General features: G+C 39.8%; 1 protein-coding gene across 1 annotated transcript; it reads left to right on the top strand.

Moving 5' to 3' along the window:
* The first annotated feature begins 753 nt into the window (after positions 1–753).
* Positions 754–11766, top strand: LOC126335269 (enoyl-[acyl-carrier-protein] reductase, mitochondrial). The gene is made up of 4 exons (XM_049998323.1): positions 754–1038; positions 1135–1371; positions 4548–4822; positions 10795–11766. The coding sequence occupies exons 1-4, from the start codon at positions 835–837 to the stop codon at positions 11198–11200; spliced, it is 1122 nt and encodes a 373-aa protein (XP_049854280.1). The 5' UTR covers positions 754–834; the 3' UTR covers positions 11201–11766.
* Positions 11767–19125: the final 7359 nt, after the last annotated feature.

Consider the following 19125-nt stretch of genomic DNA (forward strand, 5'->3'; position numbering starts at 1 on the left):
TAAAATCAAAGTAAGTAAATAATATAATGATAGTACTGACATAGTCAAGTAAAATAAATTCACACGTAAGTAAATAAGTATTTTGTTTCTTACATTACATTTGCATCACAGTTTTCGAGTTAAACTGTTATTTCTTGATATACTGAAAAGATTTAAATACTCATTTGGAGCTACAAGTAATTGAAAGATGAACCTCAGATCCTCTTCTAGATAACGGCAAGGTAAATTTGTGATATCTCTTTTGGAAAAGATTTCTTGATGCCTGAAGCAGGCGGAGACTAGAGGAACGCTCCTTTTCCAACCTCTCCAACTCGTCTAGTAGTCGTTTCTTGCACACACGACTCGCGAAACTGCCTGTAGTTTCCATGACTTCCCTACAATTTAATGTAATGTACTCTAAATAGCTTACAAATTAGATCAATATGTTTGCGATGTGAAACAGCAGTTTGATGACAAGACTGTGTTTCATCTATTATTTACCGTTTATAATTGCAAAACTTTCCGCCACTTTTATGTCATGTCCATTCGCTACAGTAATTGGTTTTCAAGAAGATGTAGTTTTCACCCATTATCCTTCACAGAGAAGATATAAAATTATGAAAACACGCTGTAAAGAATCAAATCATAAACAAACGGTAAACTAAAATTTTGTTGATTCTAAATTTGCGCGATATTTCATCGATATCACCTGTTCGAACATTTCAGCATTAAATCGACTCTCGATCCTGGCCACAGGGGCTTTCTTTCATGACCATTGAGTAACAGAGATATCGATATTATACAAGCTCGATATACAAATTATGTTTGACGGCTTGACGCTGCGTTGAGGTTAGAATGGTGTCGAAGATGGGTGTGTTGAAATTTTTGTCGCGGAACATGACAAGCTTCGTTGCACAGGCTAGTCGCGATAATGCAATATTAACGCTTGCCAGACATCAGAGCGTACTTTCCTCTAAACTTGTGTACTCAGAATACGGGGACCCACCAAAAGTCGTACGACAAGAAAAAGAAGAGCTAAGAAAACCTGCTGAACATGAAGTAACATGAATCATATTCACTTCTAATTGCCCAGAAATATGTTTCGTGCCATTTTTTTGTGCTGTGTACCGCGTACTACGCCCATAATCATTTCAGGTTATGATACGCATGTTGGCGTCACCTGTAAACCCCGCAGATATCAACACTATTCAGGGTGTCTACGCCGTTAAACCAAAATTGCCTTCTATACCGGGAAATGAAGGTGTTGGAGAAATTTTAGATGTAGGCAGTGGAGTCACAGACTTGAAAGTCGGCGATAGAGTTGTACCAAAATTAAATGCTTGGGGTACATGGCGAACACACGCTGTCTGTAACGCGGATGAATTAATGAAAGTAAGTGTGATTTAAAACTACAGCGTTTTTATGTACCGGTAATGAATTGTTGTCTATTTTGTTAGCGGAAAGTGGTCTCCTCCTAACAGAAAAGAGAGACGCTGGCATTTTCATTGCAGTATATTGAAATTATTCGTAAAGATGTTAGCGGACTTGACAAATAATCTGTCTGAAAAGATGCATTCTTTATCAGCCCCTCAGTTTGTTATATAATGAAAAGGTAAGTTTCTAGAATGAATTCCTTTTCTACCTAAGCAGTGACTGCATTATCATCACAGACTACTTTATGTATTAGATTTCGACTATCATGTCTTTATGCATCAAACTGTAGCCACTATAGGCCTACTAGCAGAATGGAATTGATCCCATAATAAGATATAACGGCAAGAGGGATACAGCCAACAATTTTCACTTTCCACTAATGATGTTGCGATGTTGAAGTTGTTTTCTGTCATAAAAGTGAAGTCCGTGCTCAATTTTGTACCAAGACTACTGAGACTGCTCAGAGCTGGAGGGGTGCAGTTCACCCCCCCCCCCCCCATTTTGTTTAACTGGTGGGTTGTATGAAATCTGCACCAGATAAGACTCAATGATGAAATACTTAAAGGTAGATGTGAACTGCTGCTTGTCTAGATTGTTTACGAGAAATTATAAAGCCCTAATATAACAACGAAAATAATCAATTTTTGACAATATAATTTAATTGGATGGACAAAAATCTACTCACCAAGCAGCAGCACACATAAAATACGGTTGTAATTAGGCAAGCTTTCAGAGGTTGTGGCTCTTCTTCAGGCGGAAGGGTTGAAAGATTGAACCCTTCTGCCTGAAGGAGGAGCCACTGGCTCTGAAAGCTTGCCTAATTATAACCCTTTATGTGTACGTTATGCCGCTGCTTTGTGAATAAATTATAAAGCCCTGGATTACTTGGTATGTGAAAAGACAATCACATCAACTGGTATAGGAAAAAAACAACAGAAAGGAGGAGGGGACATTCTTAATGGTAACAGGTGCTCAGCAAGGATCATGAATGTTTCAAATTTTCATAGATGGAAAAAGATGTTCATTGAAGGCTGAAATTTGTGTGACTCGGATGGTAAACAGAATAATCTCCAAATTATGGGAACACACAGTGACTGAAAAATGTCCCTTGTGTTGGTAAATGATAAATAGAAAAAAGATTACCAAAGAATGCATTTAATGCACACTTGCAAAAATCAGGTCACTCCTATTTCATACTTGCAGCTTTTAACTGTTCCCATCTGTTACACTCATGAAATTTTAATGTTTTTCATAACATTAGATTTATTACAGAAAAATAATTTTGTTTGTACTTATCAAGTCCGAGATGTAAAACAAATAACTGGAGGAACAAAGAAAACAAGTCACCGTATAGTTGAAATGTCAACTATATTATGCAAACGATAAATTGCTACTCACTGTAAAGATGCCACACTGGATTGCAGACAGGCACAACAAAAAGACTGTTATACATTCATATCTTGGCCAAAGCCTTCATCACGATAGAAAACATGCACCCCTTCACACAAGCAACTGTGGCCATAATGCATAATTTAATTCTCACATTGAACAAAGGTAACAATCTTGCTTTTGTTTAATACAAGCTAGTTGTATTCCGGTTGAATTGGGTGAAGATGTGGTCATATGTGCATGAGGTACACCAGCTTGTGTGAATATGTCTGTATTTTCTTTTCTGAAGAAGGCTTGGGCCAAAAGCTCAAAGTGTAACAGTCATTTTGTTGTGCATGTCTGCAACTCAAGGTGTCATCTTCACAGTGAAGTCTATCCTTTACATAATATTGTTGATATTCTAATCTGGACATTCCATTGTTTGGTTTCACCGTCTATCCTTTACATAATATTGTTGATATTCTAATCTGGACATTCCATTGTTTGGTTTCACATATAGCTTTGTTTCCAAAATGGACAGGGTTTAGAAACCAAATAGCAACACTGTACACATGGAACAAATGCTGGTCATCCACCTAAATTCTTAATGTTAAGACCCGGTGCAGTACACTTTTAGTTCCTACTGTGCGAGTTGCTTCACAGTTGACAGTATCACTGAAGCATTGACCATTGTACTTATAATGATGGCCTTGTAGCAACATAACGTGCAGGGTGCTGGGTCAATGACACTGCTTGATGCTCTTTCCAGCTGCAGGGAAAGTCGCTAAGATACTATTTAATGCACTAATTCAGTCACGAGGGCATTGAGCAGGCAGTCGGCGTGCATTGTCCATTTCAGCTGGAGGCTGAATCCATCCATACAGCACATGTGGAGTAGCTGTCATTCGTAACCAACCACCATTCGTATGCTGAGGCCCGGAGTCTGGAGTTCCCACTACCCCAATACGTGAATTCCATGTAAGTTGAATTAGGAATGGAGGCAAAGCATTTAGCCTTTACACAAAATGTAGTTGTGGTTGGTTTTGTCTGACCACTACTGGAGTGGTGGTAGTATGGTGTGGCTGGTCCCTACAAAGGCATCAAGGGTTTGAATGAGAGTCAGGGGGGACAGAAACCAGTCAGTAAAATGCAAACACCTGGGCTGATCTCTTTTTTTTTTTACTAGGCTACATAATTTAGGTACATTGACAAAAGAATGGTAGATGTCCACGTCCCACAAGTGTGGTCGGGTGCCAATCTCTGGCTCGTGGAGTGAGGTTATGCAGCGGTGCTTTGCCCTGGTGACTGCTAGACTTGGTGATGGCTGATGAAGCCCTGGGCTTAGCTGAAGGAAGAGACTGGTGACCAAAGCGTTGGGGTCAGCTTACACTTTCTCATAATACATTATGTCACAAGTAGTATTCTAGCAATATATGGTTCTGGAAAAAAGGTAAGTATAAAACACACCGTTACTGTCTGTCACTAGGTTCACGTACAATAAATCTGTTGTTCCTTTGATTTCCAGCAATTTCACTGCATTATCCCTCATGGAAAGTTAGGATCTTTATTGACTAAAACCACTTACATGGATAAAATATTAGGAAATCTTATAAATAACAATCAGCTGAAAAAATTGTGGTTTATGTTCACAAATAATGTCTCTATACATTATTTATGGAATTTTTGAATCCTGGATGTCAGTTGGATGTGGAAAAAGTAGTCATTTCTCTGTCCCCCTTCCTTATGGTATGCATGATTTTTTTTAGATCTCTGACAAGATTGGCATTGTGGAAGCTGCCACACTTACTGTTAACCCCTGTACAGCATACCGTATGCTGAAAGACTTTGTACCGTTATCTGAGGGAGATTCAGTGATTCAGAATGGTGCAAATAGTGCAGCGGGGCAAAATGTGATACAGCTGTGCAAAGCTTGGGGGATAAAATCTGTCAATATTGTTCGGAACAGGAGTGATATTGATGAACTGAAGAAGTTTCTGACAGAGCTTGGAGCTACATATGTACTGACAGAGGAAGAACTCAGGTATGAAAATATTTATTTTGTTCTGTGCAAATTATCATTCAGTTGATAATACTAACCTGATACGAACATTATGCTGTTCACATGTATTCAGAAAGTGAAATTGTAAAAATCACTCATATGTTGCCATTGTATCACACAACTGTATTCAGGTTGTAACATAGTACTTGGTATTTGGTAATGAAAACATTCAATTGAACTATGTGATTCTCCATAATTACGTATAAAAATTCCCCAAAATCTGCTCATTATAAAATGCTTGATATGCTGCTGTTTTATTAATTTTTAACTTAATTTTATTGAACAGTGCATATTACAATTTAAAACTTTTAGTGTAGTGATGGTGGCGGCAGTGATGGAGTGGGGGAGGAGGCAGGGCAAAAAAATTTTAACAACACAGATAATCATCACAGCCTCAAGACTAACACCCCCGAAACCACTACTGAAAAACCTGCCTAATGTGACTATCCATCTTCTGGATGGCAGTAATGGCCATGGATTGTGTGTTACACAATAACTTTGTAAACCTACATACATGTTATACCACATGTCATCTGAACCGTTTCACACGACGACAATTTCTCTAAACTCCATAAACCTGAATATGTGGTATACCACATATATCATCTGAACCTTTTCAACCAACAGCAGTTTCTCTGAAATCTGGAGATGTGAACTTATACTCCAACATGTCCTTTTATTCTGCCATAATTGCAGACCCATCGTAAAATAGTGTCCCACCAATCCATTTCCTTCACTCCCAGTTTACTCTATTTAGTTATTTATTACACAGTATTTCTATTATCCTTTCCAGTTAATTTCTTTTCTTTTATATTCATATTTACTTCTCACTCTCTCTCTCTCTCTCCCTTTAATAGCTTTGAACAGGAACTGGTAAAGGAATAGCAGAATTGGGGTTAACCAAAAATTTTGATTCCACCCATGTGCTTTGACCCATGAGATACCTGTGGTTTTTTTGTAACATCATTGTGGTGCGCAGTATCTTTGAAATGGATTATGTTTGTAGGGGGTATGTTGGAATACATGTTGGCACATTCTAGTGTGGGGTGTTTGTCTTTAATTGTCAGAGAGATGTTAGGGCGGTGTTGGACTTAGTGCTGTGTGTTACTTAGTGGTTTGGGGGTTGGCTTTTGTTGCCTTGTCAGTGAGATAGGTTTATGTTATTAGCTGTGGGTTATTGATTTGTTTTCTGTTTTGATATTATTAGTTTGCCATGTTGTTAATGGTTTGATAGTTGTTTTTTCATTTGGTAAGGATGTCGCAACAAAACTTGCTGCTGCAGTCACTGTTATCAATGCAGCAATTAAACTTCTCCTGTTATGTGACGCAGTTATGGAATGTGTGAAGTGTTTGGGGTGTGTGTGTGTGTGTGTGTGTGTGTGTGTGTGTGTGTGTGTGTGTGTGTGAGAGAGAGAGAGAGAGAGAGAGAGAGAGAGAGAGAGAGAGAGAGAGAGAGAGAGAGAGAGAGAGAGAGGGGGGGGGGGGGGGAGGGGGGAGTGGTGGTGAGAATATGAATATGATATGCCATCTTATATTTATTTGTCACCTGACTTTGTATAGTAGACATTCTTTGTAAGTGTAGTATGTTTCTTAGTTTGTTCTAGTAGTTGTGGGTTGTTGATATTGTGGGCTATGTTTGATCTGACTAGGACAAGCAAAATACACAATACCAATGGGTTTTTTGGTTGTGCTGATTGTTGAGAATTTTGTGTGTTTGATTTTTTTAATGGTGTCATTACTCATATTGTTAGATATTTAGTTTCTCTCTGCCAAATATTCCCTAGTTCCAGCAGTTGTCTCACTAGTTCATTTTATGACTGGTGTAAGTATTTCACATGTTGTTTGCAGTTGATTGCATGTGTAATCACATATCATGTCATTTTTGGAAACCCTGAATCTACTCTGTAGGAATCAACATGGATTCCGGAAACAGCGATCGTGTGAGACCGAACTCGCTTTATTTGTTCATGAGACCCAGAAAATATTAGATACAGGCTCCCAGGTAGATGCTATTTTCCTTGACTTCCGGAAGGCGTTCGATACAGTTCCGCACTGTCGCCTCATAAACAAAGTAAGAGCCTACAGAATATCAGGCCAGCTGTGTGGCTGGATTGAAGAGTTTTTGCAAACAGAACACAGCATGTTGTTACCAATGGAGAGACGTCTACAGACGTTAAAGTAACCTCTGGTGTGCCACAGGGGAGTGTTACGGGACCATTGCTTTTCACAATATATATAAATGACCTAGTAGATAGTGTCGGAAGTTCCATGTGGCTTTTTGCGGTTGATGCTGTAGTATACAGAGAAGTTGCAGCATTAGAAAATTGTAGCGCAATGCAGGAAGATCTGCAGCGGATAGGCACTTGGTGCAGGGAGTGGCAACTGACCCTTGACATAGACAAATGTAATGTATTGTGAATACATAGAAAGAAGGATCTGTTATTGTATGATTATATGATAGCGGAACAAACACTGGTAGCAGTTACTTCTGTAAACTATCTGGGAGTATGCGTGCGGAACAGTTTGAAGTGGAATGATCATGTAAAATTAATTGTTGGTAAGGCAGGTACCAGGTTGAGATTCATTGGGAGAGTCCTTAGAAAATGTAGTCCATCAACAGTGTGGGATCCGTACCAGATCGGGTTGATGGAGGAGATAGAGAAATTCCAAAGCAGAGCGGCGCATTTCGTCACAGTGTTATTTGGTAACCGTGATAGCGTTACGGAGATGTTTAGCAAACTCAAGTGGCAGACTCTGCAAGAGAGGCACTCTGCAGTGCGGTGTAGCTTGCTCACCAGGTTTCGAGAGGGTACATTTCTGGATGAGGTATTGAATATATTGCTTCCCCCTACTTATACGTCCTGAGGAGATCGCGAATGTAAAATTAGAGAAATTCGAGTGCGTGCGGAGGCTTTCAGGCAGTTGATCTTCCCGCGAACCATATGCGACTGGAACAGAAAAGGGAGGTAATGACAGTGGCACCTAAAGTGCCCTCCGCCACACACCTTTGGGTGGCTTGCGGAGTATAAATGTAGATGTAATAAGTGGCATCATGGTCACCATATTTCTTCAGTGACATCAAACAGCATGTTTCCACTGCTTTGACTGTTGTCTTGTCTCTGGGCTGTAGTAGTGCACCCAAGTTTCATCTGTGGTCACAAACCAGAGAGAAAGTCTTGTTTATTTCTCCTAAAACGGGCCAAACGTTGTTCCAATATGTCCATTCTCTTGCATTTTTGATCCAGCATCATGAGTCACGGCACCCACCTTCCAGATAATGTTTTCATTTCTAATTCTTCAGTTAAAATGTGTGTACCCTTTCAGATGACCTTTGGCAAGTGTGAGCAATTTCATGCACTTTTAATTGGCGATCCTCCATGACCATTTTATGCACTTGTGCAATGATTTCTCGAGTAGTGACACATCTTGGCCGACCACTGCGCAGGCCATCATCTAGGCTCTCCTGACCAAATTTAAATTCATGTGTGCACTTGGCAACAGTTGAATATGAAGGAGCAAAGGGCCCCCAGTGTATACTGGAAATCGGCAAGAATGTCCTTTGCTTTCATACATTTCTTTACGAAGTACTTAATCACAGCTCAAATGTAGTTTTTTTTTTTTTTTTTTTTTTTTTTTTTTTTTTTTTTTTTTTTTTTTCTTCTGCAAATCACTGCGCGTGAACAGCAACAGAGCCATGTCACCACCACAGCTCTCATCCAAGAGCACTGATGTGGCATGTGTTTACAGGCAACAGTCCAATGAATATCACATGAACAACTCATTGCGCTAGTGCTGACATCTTGTGGTGATTCCGAGAACTATTCAAAATCCTTGTAGGTGGACTGGACACTGAGGACCCTGTACCTTGGCTGGCCCGTTCTGACACTGTCAACAAGGACTCATCAACTATACCCGATGACATGCAATTACGTACTACTGAAGCCTGCTCGGACATCTCCGCTTGAATGCTAGCAAGTTACAATTGTCACTCCATACCAGACTGGAAGCCTGTATTGCTGCTGCTGCTGCTGGTCATTTTGAACACAACTTGTGATGGTCAGTTGTCTCATTACTAGTCAGAATCCACATAACCAGCATATGCACTTGTGTTGTTCTTTAGCAGGTGCCAAAGGTATTGTACAAGTATCTCATAAATGAGAGTCTTGCAACAAACACGACTGACATTCTAAATTAATAGTTATTATTCATTTTGAAAGAGTGTGTGTTTGCACAAAAACTAGCCTTCTAAGTATTGCATCAATCTGTTGATTGTCTAACAATGTGGGCCCCTAACTACCAACATTCTGTGAAAACCGCACATCAACAGCACTTTACATTTCTGCAATATTTGTGGCTTTACATTTCTGCAATATTTGTGGTGCTAGTGTTAGGTGTTTCACCCTGTGTATAAATATGATGGTTTCAGACTCAGAAAAAACAATTAAGCAATTGTTAACTCTGCAAATCTTGTTGATTGATTGATTGATTTGGGGGGGAAGGGACCAAACAGCAAGGTCATCTGTCCCATCGGATTAGGGAGGGATGGGGAAGGAAGTTGGCCATACCCTTTCAAAGGAATCATCCTGGCATTTGCCTCTAGCGTTTTGGGAAATCACAGAAAACCTAAATCAGAATGCCCAGTCAGGGTTTGAACCATTGTCCTCTCAAATGCGTGTCTAGTGTGCTAACCACTGGGCTACCTTGTTTGGTGCAAGTGTTATCTGATTTCCTATACAACAGCAGGAGACACACTACTTGCTAATAAAGGTACTGGTTTGGAGGTGACTGGCAGGCTGTCAGCGCTGGTTGAGGGCTTGTCTAGACGACAAGTCGTTCACATGTCACATCAAATTTGGGCAGTTTGTTTCTGCATTTCATTAATCTGAAAATTCTTCACTTATACAAAATTTCACACTTTTTTTCCTTCAATCACTATTTTGTTGCCAATGACAGTACAGCACAAAGTGTTTCTGCAATACTTTGGCATTTAGTACACATTCATTTCACTTGCAATGCAGAGTTTTTTTCACTTGCCATGCAGAAGTGTCTTCTACACAAAATAATGTAATGATAACAATGGGCACTTGAATATGGCAGTGTGTTATTGGAATGCTTTACGCCAAACTGTTATTGGAAATAAAAAGAAAGTTAAGTTTTGTAACTTATGTTATACAGTTGCAATCCTCAACTGATCACAGAGTAATGTACATAAATTTAAATATAAAATGATTAGTGGAAGAATGTGCTAACCTACAAGGTGTGTTTTGAGATATTGTATGCTATATATGTGGCAAAGTTCAGATTCTAGAACATAAATATAAAGAGGTGGGAGAAATTACATAGCAGAGTGTGCTTCTTTAATACTACATGTGTGTCTACTATGTCCCAGTGTGGAGCATTTGGAAACATAACAGATAACATGATCAGACTAATCATTACTAAATTGAGGGTTAGCACTTTATTCTGCAGACTTCTTCATATCTTCACTCCCTCTGAACTTAAATGCAAACAAATAAAAAGACTTAGGTGAATTCAATGTAACTCTCCAAAACTTTTGCAGTATCTGTATGTTTCTGCTCTGCCTAAGCATTAATGAAAGATAATTCTGAAAGTTAGAAATATTGTACAGTTTTGGGATTACTGCTCATTTCATTAACATTATGCGCTAATTTATGTTGCTTCTTCATCAGCCTGTATGTGTTACAGAAATTTTGGTTTTATCATTCTCTGTATCAGGAATGTTAGACCAAGATACCCTGTTCTAAATACTAAGGAAGCAATTATTGCTCTTTTTATGTATCCATCCTATGTTCAACTGTTGAATTTGGAGAACAGTGATCTATCCTCATGTGCATATATTCCTCCTTGGATTTTCCTTTACTGCATAATATGGTAAATAATATTGACGACATGTTCTGATCTAAGAAAGACTCTAAAATATTGAATATTTTCAGGACTACAGATCTTTTCAAGAAAGGTGTTTTAGTAAGACCAAAGTTAGCACTAAATTGTGTTGGAGGCAAAAATGCACTTGAAGTGATGAGACATTTGGAGAGTGGTGGTGTTATGGTTACATACGGGGGGATGTCCCGAGAACCTGTGACTGTGCCTACATCAGCTCTTATATTTAAGGATATAACTGTCCGTGGATATTGGATGACAAGATGGAGTAATGAAAATGCTAACAGCCCTGAAAGATCTAGAATGTTTGAAGAATTAACCAATCTTATAATCGAAAGGAAATTGAATCCTCCAAAACATACATTGATTGGATTTGAAAGATACAAGGAAGCACTGTCAAATGCAATGTCAACCAAAGGATTTGTAGGGATGAAATATATTTTTGACTTCCAAAAATAATCTAAAAACATCTTGTCAAAAATCCAGTTTGGTGTTTGGTACAGTTTATGTGAATAATTACCAGTTATTCAGTTTTGTCCCTCCAAGGATGGAGAGAATGTTGTCTAAGCACAGAAAACAATAAGCATACTATATTCATTGCACTGCAAGAATCTTTGAGGACTGATTAATTTTATAGTGTAGCTATTTCATTCATTAAGTAAATCAGCTGCTAATTAAGAGCTTGTCATCTTACACTTGAAATACAGTGTATTTGGTGTTTATATTGATTCCATTATTCATTTATGATTTATGAGAGGTATGTAGATGGTATAATACCACAGATTAATACTGTAACACACATTATTATGAAAATAAGCCAATTCTCAAGTGGAATCAACATTCTGGATGTACACAGTACCTGCAGTACACCTTCCGGTTCGCCACTGGTCGCTCAAAGAATTGTGATTACTGTTAGCTACTGTCTGAATGAAATCTTTAATATTTTGTATTGTAATTTCATCTGACAGAAGGAAATATATGGTTTTTATAACTGCTAATAAAATGATGTACACTTCAGTCTTTTACCTCTGTATGCTGTACAGTCAGACTGACCTTTTTTTTTTCCTTGTAATGACTGTAACAATGTTATCCCACTCCCACTACAGTACTTAGTGCAGTAATTCTGAATGGACTTGTGCACAGGAAATTTGTTAACAAATCAACAATAGAGAAGATTCTGTGCAGATAAATACATCAATAATATGAAACTGGTAAGTAACCATTGCAAGCAAAATACTCAGTGTAACCCTGTCATTGTCATTCAAGAAAGACTTTGGGCTTTCACAAGACTGTCACATTGATGACTCTCTAACTAACTAGTTCTTTTGTGCAAATTGTGCTGGACTTTTTCTCTCTGATCTGAAATCACGTGTAACTTAACCATTTTCCTGGACAAATAAAGAAAGAGCCATTGGATCCTTCTGGCAGAAGGTTTGAAAGGGGAGGAAGAGGCACGAAGAAAAAGGACATGTTTAGAAGATTGGGAGAGTTGGGAAAAGTCCCAGAACCCCAGATAAAGGGCGATTTACTGGGCAGGATTGGAAGGAAAGACTGGTTGTTGGGGGCAGCACTGAACAAGATATGAAACCTGACTGTCAAAACATTGTTCAAGAGTTAATAAGAGCAGAAATCGAAGTGTATTGTATGTTGTAGACATGGGATGGTGGGGAAAAATATACAGGTCAGAAAATAAAAGTTGTAGCAAGCTGGAAGGGAGTGAAGAAAGAAAAGGTTACCGAGAAGAAAGGCTGAGACTGAAGAAATTAAGGCCAAGTGGGAACGTGTTACAACACATGCTTGGTTCATCCACCTAGCCACATTGCTTCTCAGTAACTATTCTTGTCTTCTCTCCCATTTAGTTTTCTGTACCTGGTTTTATGATTACATTTTTCTCTCCTGACGTGGGCGACTTTTACAAACTGTCCCTATTTCCTAAACATTGTCAGTCCCTCTCCAGTTCTTATTTACTTTGTGTGTGTGTGTGTGTGTGTGTGTGTGTGTGTTCCTCCTTCAGCTGTTGAGTAGATTTTTCTGCCTATCCAGTTACATTACACACTCTAACACAAAAAAAGAACATGTACAGACAAACAAATGATTACAATTTCAGAAAAATTGGCTGATTAATTCAAGAGAAAGAGCTTCACAAATTGAGAGAGTCAAAATGCATTGGCCCACATCTGGTCCTTATGCAAACATTTATTCAGCTTGGCAGTGATTGACAGCCTTATTGGCTATCCCCTTGAGGGATATTGTGCCTAATTCTGCCTGATTGGTTTGTTAGATTGTCAAAATCCCGAGATAGTAGAAAGGGCCGCTCATAATGCTCCAAACTTTCTCAGCTGGGGAGAGATCTGGTGACCTTGCTGGCCAGAGTAAGGTTTGGCAAGCATGAAGACAAGCAGTAGAAACTTTTACCATGTGCAGGTGGGCATTAGCTTGCTGAAATGTTGGCACAAGATGGCTTGCCATGAAGGGCAACAACTGCAGATGGCAACCAAAGGGGTCGTTCTATGAAAAGAAATGGCACTCCAGTCCATCATCCTGGTTGTTGGGCCATATGGCAGGCAACAGCCAGGTCGGTATCCGCCCGCTCTCTGGGACCTCTTCAGACACATCTCTGCTGATCATCGGGTTCGAAGCAGGACTCGTCACTGAGGACATTTCTAGTACAGTCAATGAGACACGTCTGGAGATGCCACAGTCAGCGATGGGGTACCTGACTGTCACCCTCGATACAGCCTGATAAACATGAATGATGGTCTGGGGTGTCATTTCTTTTCACTGCAGGACCCCTTCAGTTGCCATCTGTGGCACCCTTACAGCAGAAGTCAATGGTATTCTACACCCTGTTTTGTTGGGCTACATGGCATGCCATCCTGGACTTACATTTCATCAAGGTAATGCCTGCCCACACACGGCAAGGGTTTTTACTGCTTGTCTTCGTGCTTGTCAAACCCTGTCTTAGCCAGCATAGTTGCTGGATCTCTTTCCCCTTGAGAACAGTTGGAGCATTGTGTGTAGGGGCCCTCTAACCATTTCATGATTCTGACGATCTAACGCGCCAATTGGACAGAATTTGACATGACAACTCAGGTAGGTTAGACTGTCCGTGAGAGAACACTGCGTGTTCCTGCTGCTAATAAAGTGAGTACACATTTGTTTATTATACATTTTTATGAGCTTCAAACAGGGGCGACTTGTTTTCAGTTACCTGTGTAGTTACTAGGAACGACCTTTTATTTTAAAAACAGTGTAGCATACAGTACCGCCTTTGCTATCGAACCTTGTATTGTACAGGCTTTTGTTTGTTTTGCTTAAAGCAGCTCAGTGTCAGTTAGACTATTAGTGACAGAGCTGCTAGAGTTCCTGCTGCTAATAAAGCGAGTACACCATTCATTTTTTCGAGTTTCAAACAGGAGCGACTTCAGTAATGAATACGCACTGTGATTGGTGTGTACAGATGCAAGCTGATTTGGTGACCCTTCACTCACAGCTCCAGGCAGTGTTGACTTCCGTCACACAGTTTGAGGCTACTGCCAGGGGGTATCACTGTGTGGGGGTTCGGATGTAGGAATGCGAGAGATCCCAAGTGTCCCCCAATTGGTCCACTGCTGTGGCTGCCCCAGTACTGCCTGCACTGAGGTTGTCCCTCACCCATGGTCAAGTAGGAGATTATTCCAAAGTCTGGCAGGCAGTGAAACATTTTCCGAGGGGCCGATCATAGGGCCTCCCCGGTTTGTTTGACGAATAGGTTTCAGCCATTATTTGTGGCTGACAAAGTCTCTGAGCCAGATGCAGTGGTCCACCGTGTTCCAGAGAAAGCTTTGAAATGCCTCAAGAATTTCGGTGTAAATTCTAGAGACACACTTATTTCTACAGTCTCGAACATGCATTATTTTAAAGATGAGTGTGTGAAAATGGAACTGTGTGTACTGCACCACGATTATGTGTGTGCAGGACTGACGTGTATCGGACAGTTAAGCGGTACGGGCAGATAGTCACAGCACTCGCCACAGAAGTTACACACCCAGCACAAGGAACAAACACGACGAACTATGTATCAGTGCGACATCAGACACTTACTTTCGTGAGGTCCGGATGGTGGACTTGCTAGAGCTTTCTAGATTGTATTTGTTATAAAGTATGTAATAGTATCTGTTGGACCTGTAATTGTTGGGCTTACAAAAAATTAATCATTTATATGGTGTCTTGTTTGAAGAAGTGAAAATATAGTGAAACTGGTTTAAAAGTATCCTGAGTGTGCAGAGTTATTTTAAGAGTATAAAAAATTCCTCCAAAACCGCATATTATCTTCGGAGAATAAGTTGGGCAGACAGTTGCAGTCAGCTATCCTGAAAAGATCAGCGAAACAACTCCATGTACGCTCAATAATAAAATGGGAGTGTGAGTCGGGCACACCAGCACCACATTGCTCCCTCTAGTAGCCGGAAACTGCCAGAATGTGGCGCCCAAAGTGATCAGGACTCGAAAAGGAGGAATTTTTTGGAGTAAACTAAGACAAGAAGACTTTGAGAGTTGCCATAGGAATCCTTAATAACAAGGCAGAGAAATTGGTTTGTAGGATTCGATTAAGATGATTTGGGTGTGGGAAGGAAGCAATCCTCATAAACGCTGTAACTAGCTGTCGCCGAAACAGTAACTAGCCGACGCAGTAACGCAGCGCCGCCGATGCAGTAACCTGCCACCATTGCCAGTTGCCAATTGAGTTGCTGACTTCGCGCCCAATGTTAGACGCTGCCGGCCCCGTGCTATTCACTGGTGCCGATACTACACCTCACTGACGCAGCTTAGAACTCAATGCCAGGTGTGCTAAAGACAATAACTATTTGAATGTGTGGTCAATATTCACAGAGGGAATTTTTTTTAATGATCACAAGGTCAAAAAAGAATAAAAATATGGAGCAGGACAGCAACGTATAGAAACTTCCGAACCTGGCATGGGCATAAGAATTAATAGAGAGATCTCAGATTAGACTAAGTTAGCAAATTTAATAACTGCTCAAATTTCCTCTTTAAGTGAAAAATTAGATGCAGATTCAGCTTCTTTAAGACAAGAACTAAATGCTCAGAAATCTTCGTTAAGGGAAAAAATAAAGGGACAAAGTGTAGCTGCAACTGCCCAAATTGGCTCCTTGAGAAATGAGAAGTACAACTTTAAGGGAAAAATTAGAAGCACAGTGTGAAGCTTTAAATTCTAAATTTGAGGTGTTAAATGATAAGTGGAAAATTTACAAGTAGATTTAAAGAATGAATTAAGTAATTCTTTAACTGTACAAATAAATCAAATGTTTACGGACTTTAACCAAAAGCAGGATGATGAATTTCAGCAGTTGACCCAGAGATTAGAATTTGATACTGAAGACAAGTGCAACAATATAGAGTCTGCATTTAATGAAAAATTAGGAACATTTCAAAATATATGTAATGTTACATTCGATGCAGTGAAAGACAGGATAAACTTATCCCTATGGTCCAATCGCAAATTGCAGGAGTCAACACTGAAGTAGATTATGTGGAGAGAAATTTTAAGGAAAAGCTAGCAACCTCATACACCATAAATATAAGCGGTCTGGAGGAACAGGTAGAGGAGTTGATCGACCGAAAAGTTGCTGATAGGATAAACCCGGACAATGTTCCATCACATTTAGCTTCAGAACTCGATGATACTAAGAAAGGCATAGACGATTTGTGGAAAGAGTTTAAACTTATCCAGAATAAGGTAGAGAAAGGATTAGCTTACATTTTTGTCCTCATAGAATGTTGCTTGAAGTATGTGAAGTTCTACCTCATTAAGAAAGCAAACATACCGATAGTGATGGTGTCTACAAGAATACTGCCTTGAAGTAGGCAAACCAAAACGATTTCTTTCTGACAATGTACCTCAATTTGCTAGTAACAACTTTAGAGAGTTTTTAACAGGGGAAGGGATTTGTCAAATATTAATATCCAACTATAACCCATATTCTAACCCGTGTGAAAGAATTATGAGGGAAATTGGGAAACTCTGCCGCACTTACTGCCATGAAAGCCATACGTCATCGGCAACAAAAATTAAAGTTTTTGAGCTTATTTTAAATGAGTTACCACATTTATCAATTGGACTAACACCTTTGGAAATAGTAGATAAACCCTTTGTAGGTGAACCATTTGTAAGGTGTTTTACTTGGTCAGAACAACCTATGACCAAATACCAACTGAATCAAACAATCGCTGCTAAGAACTTAATTGTATTGGATTGTTTTGGGGAAAGACACCAGACAGTGAGGTCATCGGATTAGGGAAGGATGGGGAAAGAAGTCGGTCGTGCCCTTTGAAAGGAACCATCCCGGCATTTGCCTGGATCGATTTAGGGAAATCACGGAAAACCTAAATCAGAATGGCCGGACACGGGATTGAAACGACGTCCTCCCGAATGCGAGTCCAGTGTCTAGCCACGGCACCACCTCGCTCAGTAAGGACTTAATTAAGAGAGCACAACAACAAGTAAGCAAACATAATGAGAAGGCTATAGAACCTCAGTATAAGATCGATGACCTAGTCCTAATAAAACAGTATCTTCAGAGCTCTGCCCTGAAGAAAGAAATACACAATTTTTTTCAAAAGTATGTGGGGCCTTGTTTGGTGTAATTGGTAATCAACCCAAAAACCTAATTTTTGGTGAATCCTACAGCAGGAGGAGAAAAAGGGAATATAATGTTAAGTATATAAAGTGGTATTTTCCCCAGGGACATTAACATTACATGTTAACGGGCAGAGTGACAACCGTCGAATCCCGAGTTGGGTTCGGTGTTACTGCAATATTCATTTTCCCACACCGAATTCTCTTCAAGTCTTATACTATTCTGTTCTCACCCTCTTATACTGTCATATAGTTTAGTACTTCAGCATACTCGTCTCGATGTGGCAGACAAGGAAGAGTTGCAGCAAATCACTAATATCGAGGTCATACTGCTTCTTCTGGAGGTAGCAGTAAGTGATCTTGTCATTATACACAGTCTTACTTGTTTTACGGGTGCTAGGATCCCCAGTTACATAATCACCTTGTTGGATTTGCTGTTATAGCAAGTCAAGACAAGCATTTGATGATGTCTCGTAATACGTAAGTCAAACACATGCTCCGCTCTAGTCTCGATGTAAAAGTGAGTTGACAGCATGCTCTGCTCTAGTCATCAAGGATCTTGAATCCTATCATAGGTTTTATTTTTGTTGAAAGTAGTCTTTGAATGTAATCTCTTCACCAGTTTTCCATGCGAACATGTGTGCAGAGGTATTCATTGATGGTAATGGATAAAAAATTATACCCACTGGAACATTTTTTGACGTCCTCCTTGGTTATTCCAGGGGCACCATTGCTGGTCTTCGTGACTTGTCCTGGGGTCTCGATTGTAGTGTCGACAGCAGCCGACGCAATCTCCACGGACATTTAGGTCATATTTTTGCCTAGTCAACCAACGTATAGTTAGGTCTGATTCGAGCCTAAACTATTGGGAGGATACGATTTAATACGAATAATTATATATTTATGATGATATGATACACAGTTTTCTACTTACTACTGAATATTTTACACCTTTTGTGAGATATGATGTGAATGGGGAGGGTTTATATAAATTTTGAAAGGGGTTTGTAGTGTACACACACACACACACGCCACCGCCACCTTTCAGGCAACCCTCGCAGACAAGTCTGACTGATTCTTCGCCATTTGCCGTTGCATAGGAGTTGCTAAGATCTTTCCTTGGGGACTTCAAAGGTGAAGGTGAGACTGTCCATTCTGCAGGAGACGTTTAACATCATACCTCCTCTGGCTTCTCCCTCAAGTACCGGTGGTGTAGGGATCCTGGGGAAGGGGGGATGGGAAGGATTTCCTGTCTTCCGGGTTATCTTTTTTCACTTCTTCGATCTTAGCAACCATTTTTATCTTTTCCTTTCTTACTTCTCATCTGAGTACCAGTCTATCTTACCCTCTTTCCACATGCATACACTTCTATCGCTGAAGTCCTTCTCGATTTCCATGGTATTCTATACCCTTCAACTTATTTTACATAAGCAAGCTGAAGAATCATGCTACACGACTACCAATTGCATACACACAATGAAACACAAAGACACAAACAGAAAAGACAATGTGAGAACCGTCATGTGTTGGAGGGGGAAAATTGTGCACATAACGATGGGTATGCGCACATGGTTATGTGAGGTGAAGATTCCACATCACATACAGGTATGTACAGGGATATATTTATGTATGTAAGAACTAAAGAGTATTCATGGTTGTTATGATGGTACACACTGTGGTTCATTATGCTACATCGTATACCTAAGTGTACAGAAATATATTTGGGTTTGAGGTCATTCTAACA

The sequence above is a fragment of the Schistocerca gregaria genome, chromosome 2 (assembly GCF_023897955.1).
Source record: "Schistocerca gregaria isolate iqSchGreg1 chromosome 2, iqSchGreg1.2, whole genome shotgun sequence".
Classification (NCBI taxonomy): domain Eukaryota; kingdom Metazoa; phylum Arthropoda; class Insecta; order Orthoptera; family Acrididae; genus Schistocerca; species Schistocerca gregaria.

What these genes read in the sequence shown, in the direction of transcription:
- LOC126335269 (XM_049998323.1), top strand. Translation starts at nt 835, where the DNA reads ATGGTGTCGAAGATGGGTGTGTTGAAATTTTTGTCGCGGAACATGACA. An exon ending in ACGCGGATGAATTAATGAAA is followed by an intron (nt 1,372 to 4,547) that starts GTAAGTGTGATT and finishes GATTTTTTTTAG; the next exon opens with ATCTCTGACAAGATTGGCAT. An exon ending in CTGACAGAGGAAGAACTCAG is followed by an intron (nt 4,823 to 10,794) that starts GTATGAAAATAT and finishes GAATATTTTCAG; the next exon opens with GACTACAGATCTTTTCAAGA.